This window comes from Corvus hawaiiensis, chromosome 4 (genome assembly GCF_020740725.1).
Source record: "Corvus hawaiiensis isolate bCorHaw1 chromosome 4, bCorHaw1.pri.cur, whole genome shotgun sequence".
In the NCBI taxonomy this organism is placed as follows: domain Eukaryota; kingdom Metazoa; phylum Chordata; class Aves; order Passeriformes; family Corvidae; genus Corvus; species Corvus hawaiiensis.
This window is the reverse complement of record NC_063216.1, coordinates 34,137,022-34,153,514: the sequence shown is the minus strand read 5'-3', so window position 1 is coordinate 34,153,514 and position 16,493 is coordinate 34,137,022. Positions and strand designations below refer to the sequence as shown.

The 16,493-nt window shown below is 38.6% G+C and overlaps 1 protein-coding gene and 1 non-coding gene across 2 annotated transcripts; one reads left to right on the top strand and one right to left on the bottom strand.

Annotated features, from left to right (window-relative positions):
• Positions 1-642: 642 nt before the first annotated feature.
• On the bottom strand, positions 643-15,586 carry LTA4H (leukotriene A4 hydrolase). Its single transcript, XM_048302206.1, has 19 exons — positions 15,403-15,586; positions 14,316-14,446; positions 12,056-12,176; positions 11,531-11,599; positions 10,740-10,844; positions 8,401-8,453; positions 7,688-7,760; positions 7,235-7,375; positions 6,996-7,019; positions 5,947-6,017; positions 5,722-5,833; positions 4,742-4,886; positions 4,558-4,661; positions 4,131-4,201; positions 3,846-3,900; positions 2,907-3,002; positions 2,312-2,394; positions 1,473-1,577; positions 643-1,163 (listed from the first exon to the last, which is right to left on the bottom strand). Exons 1-19 carry the CDS (start codon positions 15,547-15,549, stop codon positions 1,043-1,045), a joined length of 1,827 nt encoding a protein of 608 aa, XP_048158163.1. The 5' UTR covers positions 15,550-15,586; the 3' UTR covers positions 643-1,042.
• A 244-nt stretch (positions 15,587-15,830) lies between these two features.
• TRNAD-GUC lies at positions 15,831-15,902 on the top strand. Its single transcript has one exon. It is a non-coding gene; the product is annotated as a tRNA-Asp (tRNA).
• Positions 15,903-16,493: the final 591 nt, after the last annotated feature.

Sequence of the window (16,493 nt, the reverse complement as noted above, 5' to 3'; positions counted from 1 at the left end):
GGGGATTAGTTACTGCCTGGGTTTAAACCACAAGTTGAAAGTTTATACGGATCAAAACTCAGAAATAAATCAGCTGAAAGGCTCTCCCCTCTCATCCTAAGTGCTAGTATTAAACCAAGCCTTTTGCCACGACTTATATTGCCACCCTCTTCCCCTAAACCAGCACTTTTTGGTTTTGTCACTCCTTGACAGGGTTATCCCTATGTCAACAGATTTAATTTATGCAACTGATCATCTCCAGGAAAAGCAGTTCTTGTCAAACTCGCTGCAAAACCCAACCTAGAGATGGCAGCATTCTCCACAGCATCATCTAAACCATTGGCTTGAACTGCTTGACAAATACAGGAAAAACAGCTCTCCCATTGTTTTTAAACTTACCTCTAAGTTGTTATATTAGCATAAGGGGTAGTGCCCACAACTGGTTAAGAAATGGAAATATTAAAAAAAATCAAACTGGATAAGGAAAGACTTGGGCTTTAGCCCCCCCTGCAATAATATGTTTTGAAAATATATAGTGGGTTGAAAAATCATTTCGGTCTTCATTGTCCTCTTGGACTCATAATAAAAATTTCTCCCACAACAACGAAGAATAAATAAAACTATTAAATCAAAACTTTTTGTACAGATCAATACACAGACAAGTAGGGAATGAAAAGATTTATTTTTTAAATACTTAAAGTTTCAACCACTGCTATGGAAAAGAATGTTGTGCACAAGGAGCCATACGATCCACCAATTAATTTTCCACGTTTTTCAATTCTATCACTGACAAATGATCACATCTCAGAACAGTTTTTGTGTATTCTAAAAATTGCTTGTAACAAAAACATTCTCTCAATTCCAGCGATGTAGCAATTTTTCTGCTTTAGTTGGAATTGCAAAATAGAAAGTACTGAACTTGATTTGGAAAATTAATTTTAAGTTACATTAGTACCAAAGCAGCAAAGCATTTTATGGCATAATCAGGCACACATATCAACAGCTTGGACAACCAGTCTCTTCTTTCAGCAACATGAAAATCTCAAAGAAATCAGTACATTTGTCACTGGTCCTGCTTCAAGTCTTTGCCCACAAGCATTGAAGTGACAGGGTGCATAGAGGCTCTATGCTCCAAAAATGTCTTGACAGCCAGATCCTGACTCTTGTCAAAACTGTAAAGGTCCCTGTAAAAGAAGGAGTAGGGGGAGGCACCATTACAAAAATCCAGAAAAATAATACAACAGGGATTTCCCCAAGCTTTTACTTTTCCCTTGAAAGCCTCGCCTTAAGGTGCATACTGGGACTAAGTTTTCTTCTATGCAAAAAAATGTCAGCAGGTGGAAAGCACCTCTGAAGATAAGCTTGTTCAGAGTATACAGAGACTGCACTGTACCACTTCAACATGTACCATAAATGCATTTCAAGTATTATACATTCCATTATACTAGAAATGCCAACAGCATGAGCTCCTGCAATTTGGAGATTACTTTTACCTGAACAGTGGTCGAGTAAACTTCATCCTGCCCTGATCTGTTGCCATTTTTAGAGCCAGAGGAATAGCTTCTTCCCACTTGGACCTGATACACAGTCGCAGCCATCTGGAAGCAGACGAAAAAATGTGCACTTTTAATTTCATTTGTGGTAGTGTGGTGGTTGGTTATCTAAAGATTCTGTTCCCATAAACGCTTTGGCCACTGCTGTGTCATCATGGGAATGAGATTCTAGCTAAGTTCAACCTAAAATATTCAGTGTTTGACTAGCACATTACAAACATCAACTTTTTTGTAAAACAGGAAAAGAATGCAGTTCCTCTGGAATGGAGGATTATTTTCTGCAGCTATGTATTTTTTTATATTACAATAGTGTCCAGTTGCATCACTCAGAACTGAATTATACAGCACTTGTCCCATTTGACCAATAGGTAAAACAAACAAACAAACACACACCCAAATAAAATGTCACCATACTGGCATGTGCTTGTTTTGTTTCAAAAATAAATTGATCTTGTTACAAGAAATACAAAGTATACAATATGTTCAAAATACTTTGTTATCAGGTCATCAGGTTCCTTTACTAGCATGCCAGATGAAAATAAAGAACAGCTAATCCACTGTCCACTGAGTTCTTCACTAGGCTGCATTTGCCCAATTCATAAATAGCAGGATACCACTCTGGTAAGCATGATGCTTGCACATGCATTTACAAAGCCACAACAAAAACCCCAAACCCAAATCCAGCACCAGTTCTGTAAAACAGGATGTCTCAGATGAAGCAGGACACCTTGTTTTAAGAAAGCATTTAAGATTTGAAAAGTGCCCATATTAGAACAAACCTGAATCTTATTTCAGAGTTGTTTACAGCATTGAAATCATATACTTCCTGCATGCGTTGGACATGTGACAATGGAAGAGGTGCCTGAAAAAGAAATTGCCAGAATAAGCCAGAGGAAGACTTCAAGCCAGACACTTCAAAAATAAACAGAGTAATTCAAGAAGATGGATGCTACAAAGAAATTGAAGTCTTACCATGATAAATATTTCATTTGTTCCTTTCTTCTTTTCATAGTGTATGGGAAGGGGGGAGGAATAAATAATTCCTACATTCAGTACTACTGAAACATTCAAAACAAAGTATTTTTGTTCAATTTTATTTATAGCTTATTTGCTATAACATCCAATACAGATGGATTCAAACACCTCATGGTTTTGTTTGTAGCTTTCAATACAAAATACTCTGTATGTTGCTTATTAGCTGGAGAGCCAGACATAGTAAGGGAGGCAAAGGTTGAAGGTTTCAGTAACTATGTATGAGAGCAGATTAATTTAGCAAAACTGAAAAGAAAAAGAGTAACTTAATTTCAAAGCACAGTAGAGCTTCTGTGTCTGCTTTGTGATACCAGAATCAAGTCATCCCAGGTGTGCATTTACCTCCAGAAGCAACAGTGCCAGGAACTCAATTAACTGATGAGATGACATTTCCTTCAGGTCTGCTGAGCTGAATGAGCCCAAATCACTTTCTTTTGCCTAAAAGAAAACAGTTACTTAATTTTTAATCGGTATTTCAAAGTACCATCAGATGTAATTTTCTGTTTTGACATCCACGCTTACTGTTGAGTCATTTCACATAAAGAAGATACTGATTTGTATCTGGGCAGGATATTACAATAAGGGGGAGGGAGGGACTTAAGGTGTTGTCTGATGTTTGCATTCTTCACTTATTTTCTCTCCACTGATCTTTTTATCTCCACTGTCTTTCTGTTAGTTAAGTGAAAAATAAAGTACTTTTTTTATAAAAAGTAACATTAAGAAGAAGAAAGTTAAAAGATAGCATGCAAGTACAGCGCAAAGCCAAAGAGGCAACAAAAGGAAGCTATGCTGAATCCTCTATTAGCTGTATGACTTTTATGCTTAAAATGAGGAGAAAATTATGTGGTATTAATTAATATAATTTATGTACAAGTTTTTGATGGGAAATGCATACTAACTCCAGTATACCACAGGGGAACTACTGCTAATACAATAAAGTAAGTAATGTAGAGGTACCTGGGCACTTGTTTTTAAATCAAGCCATAATATCAGGGTTTCAAAAAGAGTATTTTCTACTTGGTTACTACACATGTGTAACAAGAAGCTGGCTCTGTACCTTGTTAAAATATGGACTGCACTTCACAGACAGAAGTCACAGCTAATCCCCAGGCTATGATGAAGGTCTAGTCTACGAAATGCAAAATCCCTGGCAGCCATACTATGACTATAAATACACACACTCTCAGCAAATGAGAGATTTCAGGAAAGAATGGCTCACTTTGTGTAACAGAGAATTAGCTTTTCAAGATAAAGACACCTCAGCTTTCTTTAACCACTCACTTGGATCCATCTTTGGCTCAAGGCAACGCAAGCATTTGATAGTGTCATATCATACCTGTCAAATATTAAAAACGAAGGTTCATACAATGAAATAATCACAGAATAAAAGACTGAAAATGTTAAGAGTGACTATTTTTACTCCTATATACAATTACATAGTACTAGGGTGTTTTCAAATAAACATTTATAAGAAGACTTTCACCCTGTTTACAGACTGCTTCATGACTGGAAAATCACATGCAATCTGGAGAAGGAAAAGATGAACTACAGAAGAATGCAGCTTACGTAGGCTTCACCGGTGGCATTCCTGGAGCATGAAACCATGAGTTCCAGTCAACTTTGTCAAGAACATCTACCTACAAAGCAACATAAAACCTTATTAAATTTTAAATGCGATTTTAGGATTTTTTTTTTTTTTTTGAGAAAATGAAATCTAGTTTCAATCTTTTTATTTGTTTTGATAACATTCCTCTAATTACCCTGGAGAATCCTACACAAATTACTTCAAAACAAAGCAATCACCTCTAAGGAAAGAAAAAATAAGTCATCATAATGCAAACCCATTTTCATAAGATGCCAGATTACATCTTATTAAGTTCTTGAAATAAAGAAAAAGAAATATAAAGAACTGGTCTTTTAATAAGTTCTGACCTAAGTAATAATTTAACATAATTGAAAGGTTTCAAGCAATCAGTTTTAAATACTACCCAACCTTATCCTTGAAGTAGGAGTACAAGAAATTCTTCCAGTCCTCTGTTACAATGCTCTTATAAGCAAACTGCTGAACATAAGCCTTCAAGAAGCCAATGAAGACATCTAACAGTTAAAAAAGAAAATGTTTAGTGTTTGAAATTCCGGTGGAAAACAAAAACATATAAAATCTGACTAATGCTTACCTGGTCCTCCAAGGAGTTGTTCAAGGTAAAAAAGCAAAGCAAAGCCTTTCTCATATGGCACAGATGAATAGGCAACATCAGGATCTACTTCATCCAGATTAATGACGAGGTTAGTTACAGGATTTTTATCTCCAAGAGTATTTATCTGTGTCAAAAACACAAGAACACATACTAATCTAGGAAAACTAGCACTCCTGCAGATCTGTACCAATTCTATTTATAAAGGTATAAACCATCCAAAACTGAGACAGCTTCTTTTCAAAGCATTCTCCTCCTTTTTCCTGAAGTTCTGAATCTGCACAAACCTTAGTTTACTAAAATTCAGAACCAATCACGCTGTGCTCCAACTGTCTCAAAGCAAATAATTATTATCATGCCTGTCATAACCATGAGCACCTATTAGTCTAGCTATATTTAGCCCTTTATTAACAAACTATTTGAACTACATCATTAAGCCTTCAAATTTAAAACCTCTGTTGAGAGAGGGAGAAGTGCCAGCAAAACTTCAGCTCTGGATATGAAGAGAACAGACTTCAGGCTGCTCAGGGAACTAGGAAGATATCAGAGACTAGAAATCTGAAAACTGAAGTTTGACTATGCTACCAAAACACAAAACTAAACAACCCTCTTAGACAGTAAGAAATCAGTTGCTTGCATGAGGCACTGGAAATTCTGATGGTCATGGTTGCAGATAAGTTTGATAAGCTTTCAGCTGCTTAGCAGTATGCTAACAGATAATACTGCAAATTTAGCCATACCCAGAAAACCAAAAGAAGCTGTAAAGATGTTCATCCATACAGAAAAGCTTAAAACAATTCAAAAAGCTTTATCTAATCTAGGTATATTAAGATATTACCTTGGGTAGCAATCAAACACCTTGGAATCAAATTTGTTCATCCTCTAATAAGAAAGCATTAGGGAAGCTGACTAGACAAATTTGATTTGTGGGAAGCACGTATTGTAACTTTAAAGCTGTTTACCGTATTCTGAAGTTCTCGCCAACCTCCTAGGGCCTGAAAGTGCCTGAACTGCTCACCAAACAATCGACCACCAATCCTGCGTTCCAGGTATACAGTATGACCCTCATTCAGCCTGGGAAGACATTGAGAAAGTCAGCACTGGTAGGATGGCAAAATGAATTTAGTCAGTCTCTTTACAGATTAAATTTAAAATATGATTTGCATTGCATTGAACATCATACCCACCAAAAATGCTCCCATGTTTTGTTGGTTACCAAGTTTCCTGTCCAGCTATGAGAAATTTCATGAGCAATAACCTAAAACACAAAAAACAGATCTACCATTTAGACTCCTTTGGAAAAAAAAGTCAAGTCCCAACTGAAAGAATAAAATGCTAATGAGATCTCATTTACTATGTTATGTTCACAAAGCCAGTTAGCATTCACAGTTATGTAGACCTATCCATATAAATTTTAAGGAGAGGACCAACGCTACCCTAGCTGACAGAAATAATTTTCCATGTCCAGCCTGCAAGCCACAGAGCCACACTGATCAACAAAAATAATCCCTCTGGTAGCTTGGTGTAGGTAATTTGTTTATGAAATCACATTTCAGAATACAGAATACCAAGTGATGGACTAGTACTGCTTTCCCACGTAAGCAACTTCTGCAGTGAAAAAGGTGATATGATGCATGATACATTAAAAAGTATCCATGTCAAATATATCAGTATTCTTGGTTTAAGACAATATTTTTTTTTAATTTAGCAGTACATCAGTCTATTAGAAAGACACAGGCAATAAAACTGCATTCAGAGTACACAACTTTGCAGAAAAAAAAATTAATTTACTCAAATTGTACTCACTATTTCCACTTTGAAGAAAACTGTATATAATATGAGTTCTAGTGCACAGACACACACAGAGAAGAAGTAGTTCTCTAGTAACAATCTCGATGAGGCCAATTCAGTTGCGATTTTTAAACGTATCTATACACAGGTGTTGTGGTTTAACAGGACAGGAAAAGAGCTACTGAGCAGTTAACCTCAGTCAGCTCCCTATGTTTACAGGCACCCATGTTATTTCCATCTGTCCATTATACAAAATAACTGTCTCCAGTTTTATAGAGTTCACTTAAAACTAACACTCACTTTTGCAGGACTTCTTGAGTTACTCCCTTAACTTCTAATTTCCCCAATGAAAAGAGACCAAGTTTTCAGGTATTTATTATAAAGGAATTAAGATACAACTTCAAGTCGTGTTCTACTTGAAGAGATGAACCTATTTTTGACTTACATTTGATAGAGATCGATCACCCGCCTAAAAAGAAAAGGGAAAGACAAGTTAGTTGTCAGTCCAAGTCAACCTCAAAACAGACCACTTTATGCAGTTTCTTGTATGATTCCTCCAAAGGAGGCAGGAACATTTACGGTCTTTCTAGGAAGAATACTAAACCAATTTGTGCATTAATATCCAACACCTGATTGATAAGCAAGCCCTAGGGAAAAACTGACTTTTACCACTGCTATACTTACCAGTAGTGTTGGAGTTACAAAAGTAAGACAAGGATTTTCCATACCACCATAAGGAAAAGAAGGTGGTAAGACTAACAGATCGTACTGTCCCCACACATAAGGTCCTGCCAAATCTTCTGCTGTTTTCAGCATAGCTTCAGCCTGAAACAAGAATTCACATCAGTTTCTAGATGACTTCTGACTACAAACACTGAACAGATAATAAGCTCTTGATCCTGTATTTTGTTCTCTTTCACCTTGGCAAGTCCCACATGTAAAATAAATATGGGACTATATCAGTATGTATTTTCAGTACTAAGTTTGTACTGCAATAGAATAGCAGCATTTTGGGGGTTGTGAGGTAGAGAAAGAACTAAAGATGAACAGAACAGCAACCTGCAGTCTGTTTCTTTTCCAATACTATGTGAAATAGTTATCTTACAACATTGTTTTTCGTTGTTGTTAACTACTCACCTCAGAAAATTCATAGGCTGATTTATCTACTAGCTCCTTTTCAGCCCACACCAGTGTCCTTGGGCCAATCTTTCTGTTGAAAGTAAAAATAAATGCCAATAAAACACTATGAACCAGAAATAATTTTATGGGAAACTAATACAGGGAGTGTATGTGTAACTCTGCTCTTGAGTAATCCATGTTGCAGAGAAAACTCATTAGAGAATCTTTGTCTGCTTTTCCTCTCCATTGCTGAAGCAAAGCCTTAGAAAACAAAACAAACAACAGGCACGCACTGCTCAGCACAAAAGAATAGGAAAACCACTTAGAGATTTTTAAATGCTATCAAGCCCTAACATAAAGGCATTATTGTGGCCTAGATTAACACAACCTTGTGCTCATGAGAAATGAAGCTGAAGCCTTACTTTTCTGCCTTTTGTACATGACAAGGCTTATCTGCTACCTAAGAAAGAAGATCTATTCCCTGTGCTAAATTGTAACCACTAAGGGCTTTTTTAGGTCCAAACTCTTTATGCTGTTTCTCTAATTTACAGCAAAATTTAAAAAACTATTCAAAACCAGTTCAAGATACATGCAGTTTGATACAAATAAACAGGTTAACTGAACCTCTAAGACCCTTTAAATTCAGAAATAAGACCAAGAAACAAATTTTAAAAAAACTCTGAAGATTTATTATAGTTATTAATATTTATACATTGTACAGATTCACTCACCTACTTTCTAAAGCTCCAACCACTAAAGCAAACAAGTAGCAAGGTATGGGAACCTAGTGGAGAACATGAGAAAAATAAATCTTATTTGCAATGTCAGTTATCAGACTACTGACTCAGAGAAGAACAAAGGTATGTAAATAAAGAAGTTTTCCTCCATAGTTTCCTGCCTTAAAGGCAGGCATTGTTTTTTCAAAAACATTGTTCTTTCTCCCCAGATGATACTCCTTTATCTACAGGATGTACTTGCTTCACAAATATTTCAGGCAAAACCCACAAAAACTGTAAATATCATCTCTCTTTGAAAAAATCTGCACACAAAATTCCTGCTGGTTTGGTTTCTTTTCAAAAGAAAGTAAGTTTTCCACATCCATTTCAGTTCCATTCAATTTCATGGAAGGAGAAGTTAAGAGATACTGCTCAGATAAAGGGCAGTTCTGTCACACAGAAAGATGCAGGAAGAGCTTTAATGAAGTAAACAAGAATATTTATGGATATAAATAGATTAGAGACAAAAGATTCAGGAAAAATCAAAATGTATATATTTGATTTCCATGTTTGGAATTAAAATAAAATCTAAGTATTTGTTATTTTAATGAAAAAACTCCTGACTGAAGAATCTTTATAGAGAAATGCTTTCTCCAAGTGCTCTGGAAAGAAAAAGGGATAATACAGCCATCCCTGTAAAAATTCCACTTTATCTGAATAAACAATGTTAAATAAGAAAGACTTTAAACTATAATTAGTTGGAGACAAAATTTCAGAAAATTTTATTCCACCATTAGGCACAAACCATTTAAGTATTGTTTATTAAAATACCCATATCATCATGGATGTGTTAATTTTACCTATTAATCCACAGAACATATTCTTGAAAAGAACAAAGTCCATTGACTTATGTTATAGACAAGTTATTAAAAGACTACCAATACAACCCCACATTTTGATGTCCAATTTGCCATTCTGACATTTTGAAATTCAAATGTCAATGACTGTTGGGCTGTAAACTCAGTTGTACAGAGGTTGTTCTCCACTACCCTTCTTACCAGCCTGGCTATGCAGGAGAAAAAAGGTAGTTCTAGGCAAGCTCAGCATACATACATATCCAAGAGCTTGATGCATTTGCCTTTTTCATCTAAGGAAACAGACTTCTAACAAATCAATGTCATGGTTTTGTACATCAGACGATGTGCATGTCCTTTTTCATGCATTTGTCTTTTTTAATTATGTATTTTGTGCTTAATGCATTTTTTTGTTTCAAGAAAAACATGTCTTTTCTAAAAAACTAATGGTTTTCTAGATCAGAAAGTGTAGTATAATTTCAATTACACTAAATGTTATTTCTAGTACAGGTCCACCATGCTTATCAACAGTGTATTTCTAGATAACACACACAGCATAAAAGTCTTCTGTACTAGACTGAGAGTGGCAAATGTTTTGGCTCCACGGAGAGGGCAGAGCACCGCCTACCGATGAGCTCACAGATACAGGAATGTTTTTTCCGCTCTCTCCCCTCTTGCCTCTCTCAGGTTTCACACAGCAGCCAAATCAAACCCAACAGCTGCTGCGGTTCAGAGTAGGTTCCCCTCCTCTCCTCCAATCACATCATCCCAACCCTCCTTGCAGTCATTAAGTCTCACCAGCCCAGATCTCAGGTTAATTTTATCTGCTTGTTCAGATAAATGAACTAGGCTCACCAAGAGACCCCATAAACACCCGAACTGTAACCCAAAAAACTGTGAGAACAAAAATGCTAGAAGAGGAAATCAAGACTGCTGCTTTATGAGCAGTGGAATCATTAGACTAGCTACAGCACTTAATAAAACTTCCAGAGAACAGTAATCTTTAATTAGTTGGAGATACGTTCCATAGAAACCAAAGTTTTCACATTCAAAAAAAAATTTTAAAAAACCTGTTGTAGGAATTTGCCTAACATCCAGCTAAAAACTGGTCCCAATGCTGAGTTTCACTGTTCAGATCTTAGTGAGCTTAAAATTTGCAGGGTCTGTTTTCCAAGACTTGCTCCCATATTATTTGCATCTGCATTATTTTCCAAGAATCAGTGCAGACAGAAAGGGTTTTGACAGGACTAGTCTTGAGTATGTGAAACATTTTCAAAATTCAACTTTGGCTTTTCCAGGAATGCCAAAAAGACCACCAGCGCTTACTGGTTGTCTTCTCAGAGTTGGAGTTCCATAATACCTCATATTTCTAAAGTGGCAAAGACCTATCATGAGTCACATGACTTATCAATGACATCAAAAGCATATCTGAGGCAATTGTGAGCTGCACAGGTCAGGAATGAGACCTTGTGCAGCCATTGCCTAGCCTGGAGCACTTACGTTCTGGCTGAAACGGTAAATCTTGCGAGTGCTGTCCTCTGGATCGGGCGCCTCTCCATCGCGATTAGCGCTCATCAGAGCCACCAGCTCCTTTGGGACGGATATCTGAAAGGGCACCCAACTATGAGCAACACAGCTGGCACTCAGCATTACACTCCATACTACAAGCAGCTGATAACAAAGAGTAGCCCAGATTTGTTCTGTTGTGAAGTCATCTCTGTCAAGTAGAACATAAGGCATATGGAAAATGTTGTTTTGAAGACTGGCAATATTGAATTAATCAGAGGAGTACCTCTGACAGAAGTTAAAAGGCTCACTTTCTTCAGACAACTGAATTGTAATGTCACAGCGCACACCTTGCTTTTTGCTTCCTTAAAGCTGTTTGTGCCAGGACTGCAAAATCCCCTAACTATGTACCAAACTATATTACTTAAGGCATACATGAGAGCCATTTCAGGTATTTTTTACTTTACAGCACTCTTTGCTGTCTTACTGTCAGCTTTTCCTGATTTTAAAGCATATTTCTTTCTTACTACTGCAGTTCTATTTCCTTTCGGAAATAGACACATATCAGTGAAAAAAGAGTTGATATATACAAAAAGGAAGTGGTAAAGTTAGAGAACTGCCACAGAGAAGATCAGCAGTTCTTTCCTCTCACATTAAGCTGAAAGTCAATATTCTGTTTTCATATTATGCCACATGCTGGCAGCTACCAAAAGACCCTGACCAATATAAATTCACTCATTGTAGCAGTTGTCTTTAGTTAAGACACATGACTTAGGTTCATCTACCTCTGCATAGTAGGTTAGTTTCACAGCAGGTGTGTCTTGGCACGGGAAAATGGCTCTGCAGTGGGTAGCCTAGAGAGGGAGAAAGGAAAAGAAAAAAGATGAAACAAAACAGTCTTTCTAATGCAGAGGACTAGAAATAAATCAACTAATACACTACAGTGGAAATCTATACAGCTCCTCCAGAGAATTCATTATCTATAAGCCAGTACTTCTATCACTTAGAGCTTACAGATCTCTGTAAAAGGAATAATAGTAGGTAAGACAGACCAACAGACACATATATTGGTTGTAAAGGACCATATGTTCTTCGACAAGAATACTGGAGCAGGTGAAGCAGTTCCAGAATTACTAACTGCGAACATATAATAAAATCTCAACGCCCTGACATTAAGTGTTTTCATTTAGGACCTTTGACAATGCAACTAGAAGTTACAGGCTATTGTTCTTTCCCTTTCACTCCAGTTGTTTAGAAACCATGGGAAATTACAGTGGTATGTCAACAAGTTTGGAAAAAATGAACTCAACCTGGCACTGGCTGAAGAGAAATGGGTGTTTCTTTCCAGAAGTTTGTTCCGGAGTAAACCACTGGAGAGCTGAAGACTGTGGAGAGCTTTCAAAAGAGATTTCAACAATTGCTTCTTGTCCCCTGTATAATAAAGAACACAGTCAGACTGTTTTGACACAAATCCTGATCACACTGAAATTCCTCTGCAAAGATGTCTGGAAAATAGGTCTGCAGCACTGTCTCAAAAGCATTAAAAATGAGAGTAAGCATCATACAAGCAATTATTCCCTTTCAATAATGATATTAAAAAATGGCTAGTTTATTTCAATTTTTACGTCCCAAGGCACTTTTATTATTGTTTTTACTAACCAGAAACTTTTCCATTTCTCTCTTCAAGGAGAGCACAGGCCTTTTCTTTAAACTAGTTGGACCAGCTACACGTATATAACTAACCTTGTACATGTAAGTATAAAAACCCCTCTGCAATACACAAAAAGGTGCAAAACCCTACATAAGAAGACACATGACTGAATAACATAGAATGTGTATTCTTTAGATAAAAAAAATTAGATTTTGCATCTGATGTTAATGTTCTGCAAGTATTACCCTTAAGAAGAAAAAAACACCCTGAAAATTATCAGTAATTACAGAAAATTCCTATTAACAGTAGGGGTTCACAAGAAAAATAAATAATGTTCAAGTTTTATTCAGGGTTTCAGAACTGGTGTCAAGTAAAAACTAACAGTTATGTGCAAAACACGTGTCAGTTTGCTAACAAGACAACACATACAAACCTGACATATTCATACTCTTATTTTTTAAAAACATACCCTAACTATCACTGACACCAAAAGCACATGGAAGTACTTGCTTCTGTTCTCAGAAAGTTCCAGATTATACATGCAACTCTTGGAATAAACAATACAGCCATAAATCAGAACAAACTTCAGCTAATTACAGGAGCTGGACACTAGATAAACTGACCAGGTGTACACATCTGGTTTATAACCAGTATTCCAAAGTACATATTAGACAAGAAAAGGGAAAATAATTGATATTACCATAAGGCACATTGCTTTCTGAACAATCAGACTTTCAGTTGTAACTCCTACCCTTTCCTATCGCTGTTTTATTGATAGTTACATGGGGGACTATGTCTCACACAAGATTACAAATTCTTACGATCACAACTCATACCTCCCTCTTTTTTCTTACCAGGAAATTTAGCACTTAAAAAAAAAAAAGGAGGCTGAAGAAAAAAAGCACTTAAAAAAAAAAAAGGCAGCAAAAGAAACAGGTGCATATTTCTGATGTGACCTGTTTGCTCAAGTACTTCATTTGTTCAGTTTCATAACAGACCATAAGTATTTCTCCAGACGGGACAGCTATTTTATGACATTCCTTTCTCTTCCTCGTTATTTGTGTTTCTTAATCGCACTAATTCAGAGTACAACATTAAAAAAAAACCAACTTGGAAACCAGACTAAACTGAAAGAGTTTCTAGAGGTAGTAATGAGTTCTAAAAACCAAACAATAAGAAGTAAGAAGCAACTTAATATTCAGTTGTATTCAAACAAGGGAACTTCCTTATACAATCACAGCTTTCAACTTTGGCACCACAGAGGACTGAGCTATCGAGTTACAACATGCAAAGCAAACTGCCAAAAAGCATACTGTAAATTTTCAACAGCTTTTTAATACATTCAGCTTAAGAGGTAGACTATGGTTAGTTCACTCTCCATCATGCTGCCGAAACTCAAGTTCCAGTTTTCAGGGACTTCGACTTAGCATAGTCAGCAAAATAAAACTTTCATGATTTGAAAACATGCTTCTATCTAATCATAGCAATACCCCAAAGTTCTACAGAGTGCAGAACCAGCCCCTGTATAAAAGAAGATCCAACAGGGGCTGTAGCTCCATGCGCACTGCACTGTAACAATTCTGAACTAGACAAAATTCAGGTAGTTAAAGCCGAAACAATGTTACTGATGATAAGCACTGGAAAAATTGTGATACATTACACATCATTTTGCTACTCAGTTTAATAAGTAATTTTGTACAAGATATAAAATCTGGGGACAGGTACAAAGACTCGCAAAGTTTTGACTAATGAAAGCCAAATATGACAGTAATCTACAAGATCATACCAAATGAATGCACTACCCTAAATTCTAATTTATAAGTCCCTTTGCAAGCTTTACTCAACAACCCTACAGGCAGACAAGTAGCTTATACAGTGCATTTTAAAAACAACCTAAAGGAACAGGCAAAAGTGCATACCTTCTTAGTTCGTTAGGAAACGTGATTTCTAGGGGGGTCCCCTTGAAACTGTGCTTTTCTCCAAAAGCAAATTGTGCCTCTTGTCCATTTACAGTCACTTTAAATACCTGTACATCTCTTGTATCCAGGACCTGTGATAAAGAACATATTGCATACCAGTTAAATAATGTAATAATAAATACAGCACTATGAAATCTTAAACACAAGTCTCTCTGAAGGAAAAAGTATTTACTAAGTAAAAGCAGAAAAGGTGACTAACTGTTGACCACCGGGAATCAGCATTTTAAGAGAGCAGCACTGATCTGGGAAAGCTGGAAGGGAAAGAGGAAGAAAACTTAACTTCTAACCATAAAAGTAAGATTATTAAACAAACTACAAAGGTAGCAACTCCACAGTACTGCTATGAAATGAGGAGAAGAGTATAAAAGCCCCTGCTAAGGCTTCCATCCTGGAACACGCCACTGCGAATCCAGACCTCCATGCAATGGAAGATGAATTAAAGAGCGCAGTACTCATTTTTAGCACGAACAAGGCGTTACTCTTTATTACTAACAGGACTGGGCTCTTTTCCTAAAAAAATAAGCGCCAATCACATGGAATTTTATGGAGTCAGCATGAGAAAAGCCCACCACCCCCCAAGCTTCGCATATAATGAGAAGCTTAAGAGGTTCATATGCCTACTTGCAGAAATAACAGAGAAAGCAGCCGGCATAACGAAACACACAGGTGAAAAAAGCCCTAAATCTAGGTTTCGAGTGATTTATTCCTATCTTTTCGGTAGCATGCTCTTTCCCATTTTAAAGGGAAGAGACACAGTCCCTTGCGCACCTCGCCGGCTCCGGGGGGCTAAGCGGGAACCGGGGGCTGCGAGGCGTTGTCAGCCTCCAGCCGAGCCGCAGGCAGGGGCGGAGGGTCCGGGGAGAGCCAAGCGGCGGCAGGGAAGGAAGGAAAGAAGGAGCGGGACGACGGCCGAGGGAAACACGGGGGAGAGGGAAGGCGGCGGCAGCGCGGGCTCCGGGCTCGCCCCTCACGGTCCGCGGGGTCCCCTCGCGCCCCCCGCCCTCACCCCCCCCGCGCCCCCCGTTACCAGGCAGCGCAGCGCCTCGCGCTCCGCGCGCGCGGTGAGGGCGACTGTGCCCCGCAGCGCCCGCGCGCCGAAGTCCGCGCGGCAGCGCAGGTAGAAGTGCCGCGTGAGACAGCACGCGGGAGACGCGAACGAGCTCGGGTCCGCCATCGCTCACGCGCCGTCTGCCCGCCCTGCCCGGCCGGGCCGGGCCACCGCGGGCAGCACAGAGCCCGCCGCCCAGCGCGGAGGGGAGGCCCCTGGGAGGTGTAGTGCCGCCCTCCGCGCGGAGAGGAGGGGAGCACGGCGAGAAAACTACAGAACCCATGGTGCATTGCGAGGGAGGCGGGGTGGGCGAACCAAGAAGCATGGTTGGTCCGAGTTGGCCTTCACCAGGCTGCGAGCGACCAAACAGAATATAATGACTGCTGAAGGACTTTCGCCAGTACAGTTCCTCGTTAGTATAGTGGTAAGTATCCCCGCCTGTCACGCGGGAGACCGGGGTTCGATTCCCCGACGGGGAGGTACAAAGCCTTTTGTTTCTCTGCTAGCTGTCTGTACCCCACAGACAAAATAAATTTTTTGGGAAATCAAACCTGTTCCTAGACAGCCGTAGGAAAAGCGTTGCGACTCTGAAATAGGAAGAACAGAGAAAAAACCCATCCGGATCTGGCTGCCTCCCTGCTCCAGGGCTGGGGTAGATGCAGGGTCTCACAAGATCAGCTGCAGGGAAAGTATTTTCGTATTTTAATGGCTCAAACAGCTGAGCAAAGGGGTTAAACCTTTCAAAAACATTCATCCTTTTTCTTAAACCAAGATGGAAAACACCTAACCCAGCCTCACCTGAGTTAGAAACGATGGGAAGGGGGACAGGTCAAACAGGCACAGCAGAAGAGGGAAGACCAGAGGCCATGTCCTGGCTTGTGGTAACACAGCCTGACATTTTTGTCCTCGAAGGGAGAACTTTGGTGATTGGAAAGCCCCGAGGCTTCACTGGATCCTGGCTGTAGCCTGTATGTGCACTAGCTAAGAGTAGCTTGCAGAACAGCTGTGAGATTCCAGCATCTCTGCTTACCTTTACTTACTATCACTGAAAATGCTTTTTTAGGCACCCC

Coding starts and splice junctions, on each gene's coding strand:
- LTA4H (XM_048302206.1), bottom strand. CDS start 15,549: ATGGCGGACCCGAGCTCGTTCGCGTCTCCCGCGTGCTGTCTCACGCGG. Junction 3,901..4,130: donor ATGCCACCGGTGAAGCCTAC/GTAAGCTGCATT, acceptor AATATTTGACAG/GTATGATATGACACTATCAA. Junction 1,578..2,311: donor AACTCTGAAATAAGATTCAG/GTTTGTTCTAAT, acceptor GTCTGCTTCCAG/ATGGCTGCGACTGTGTATCA.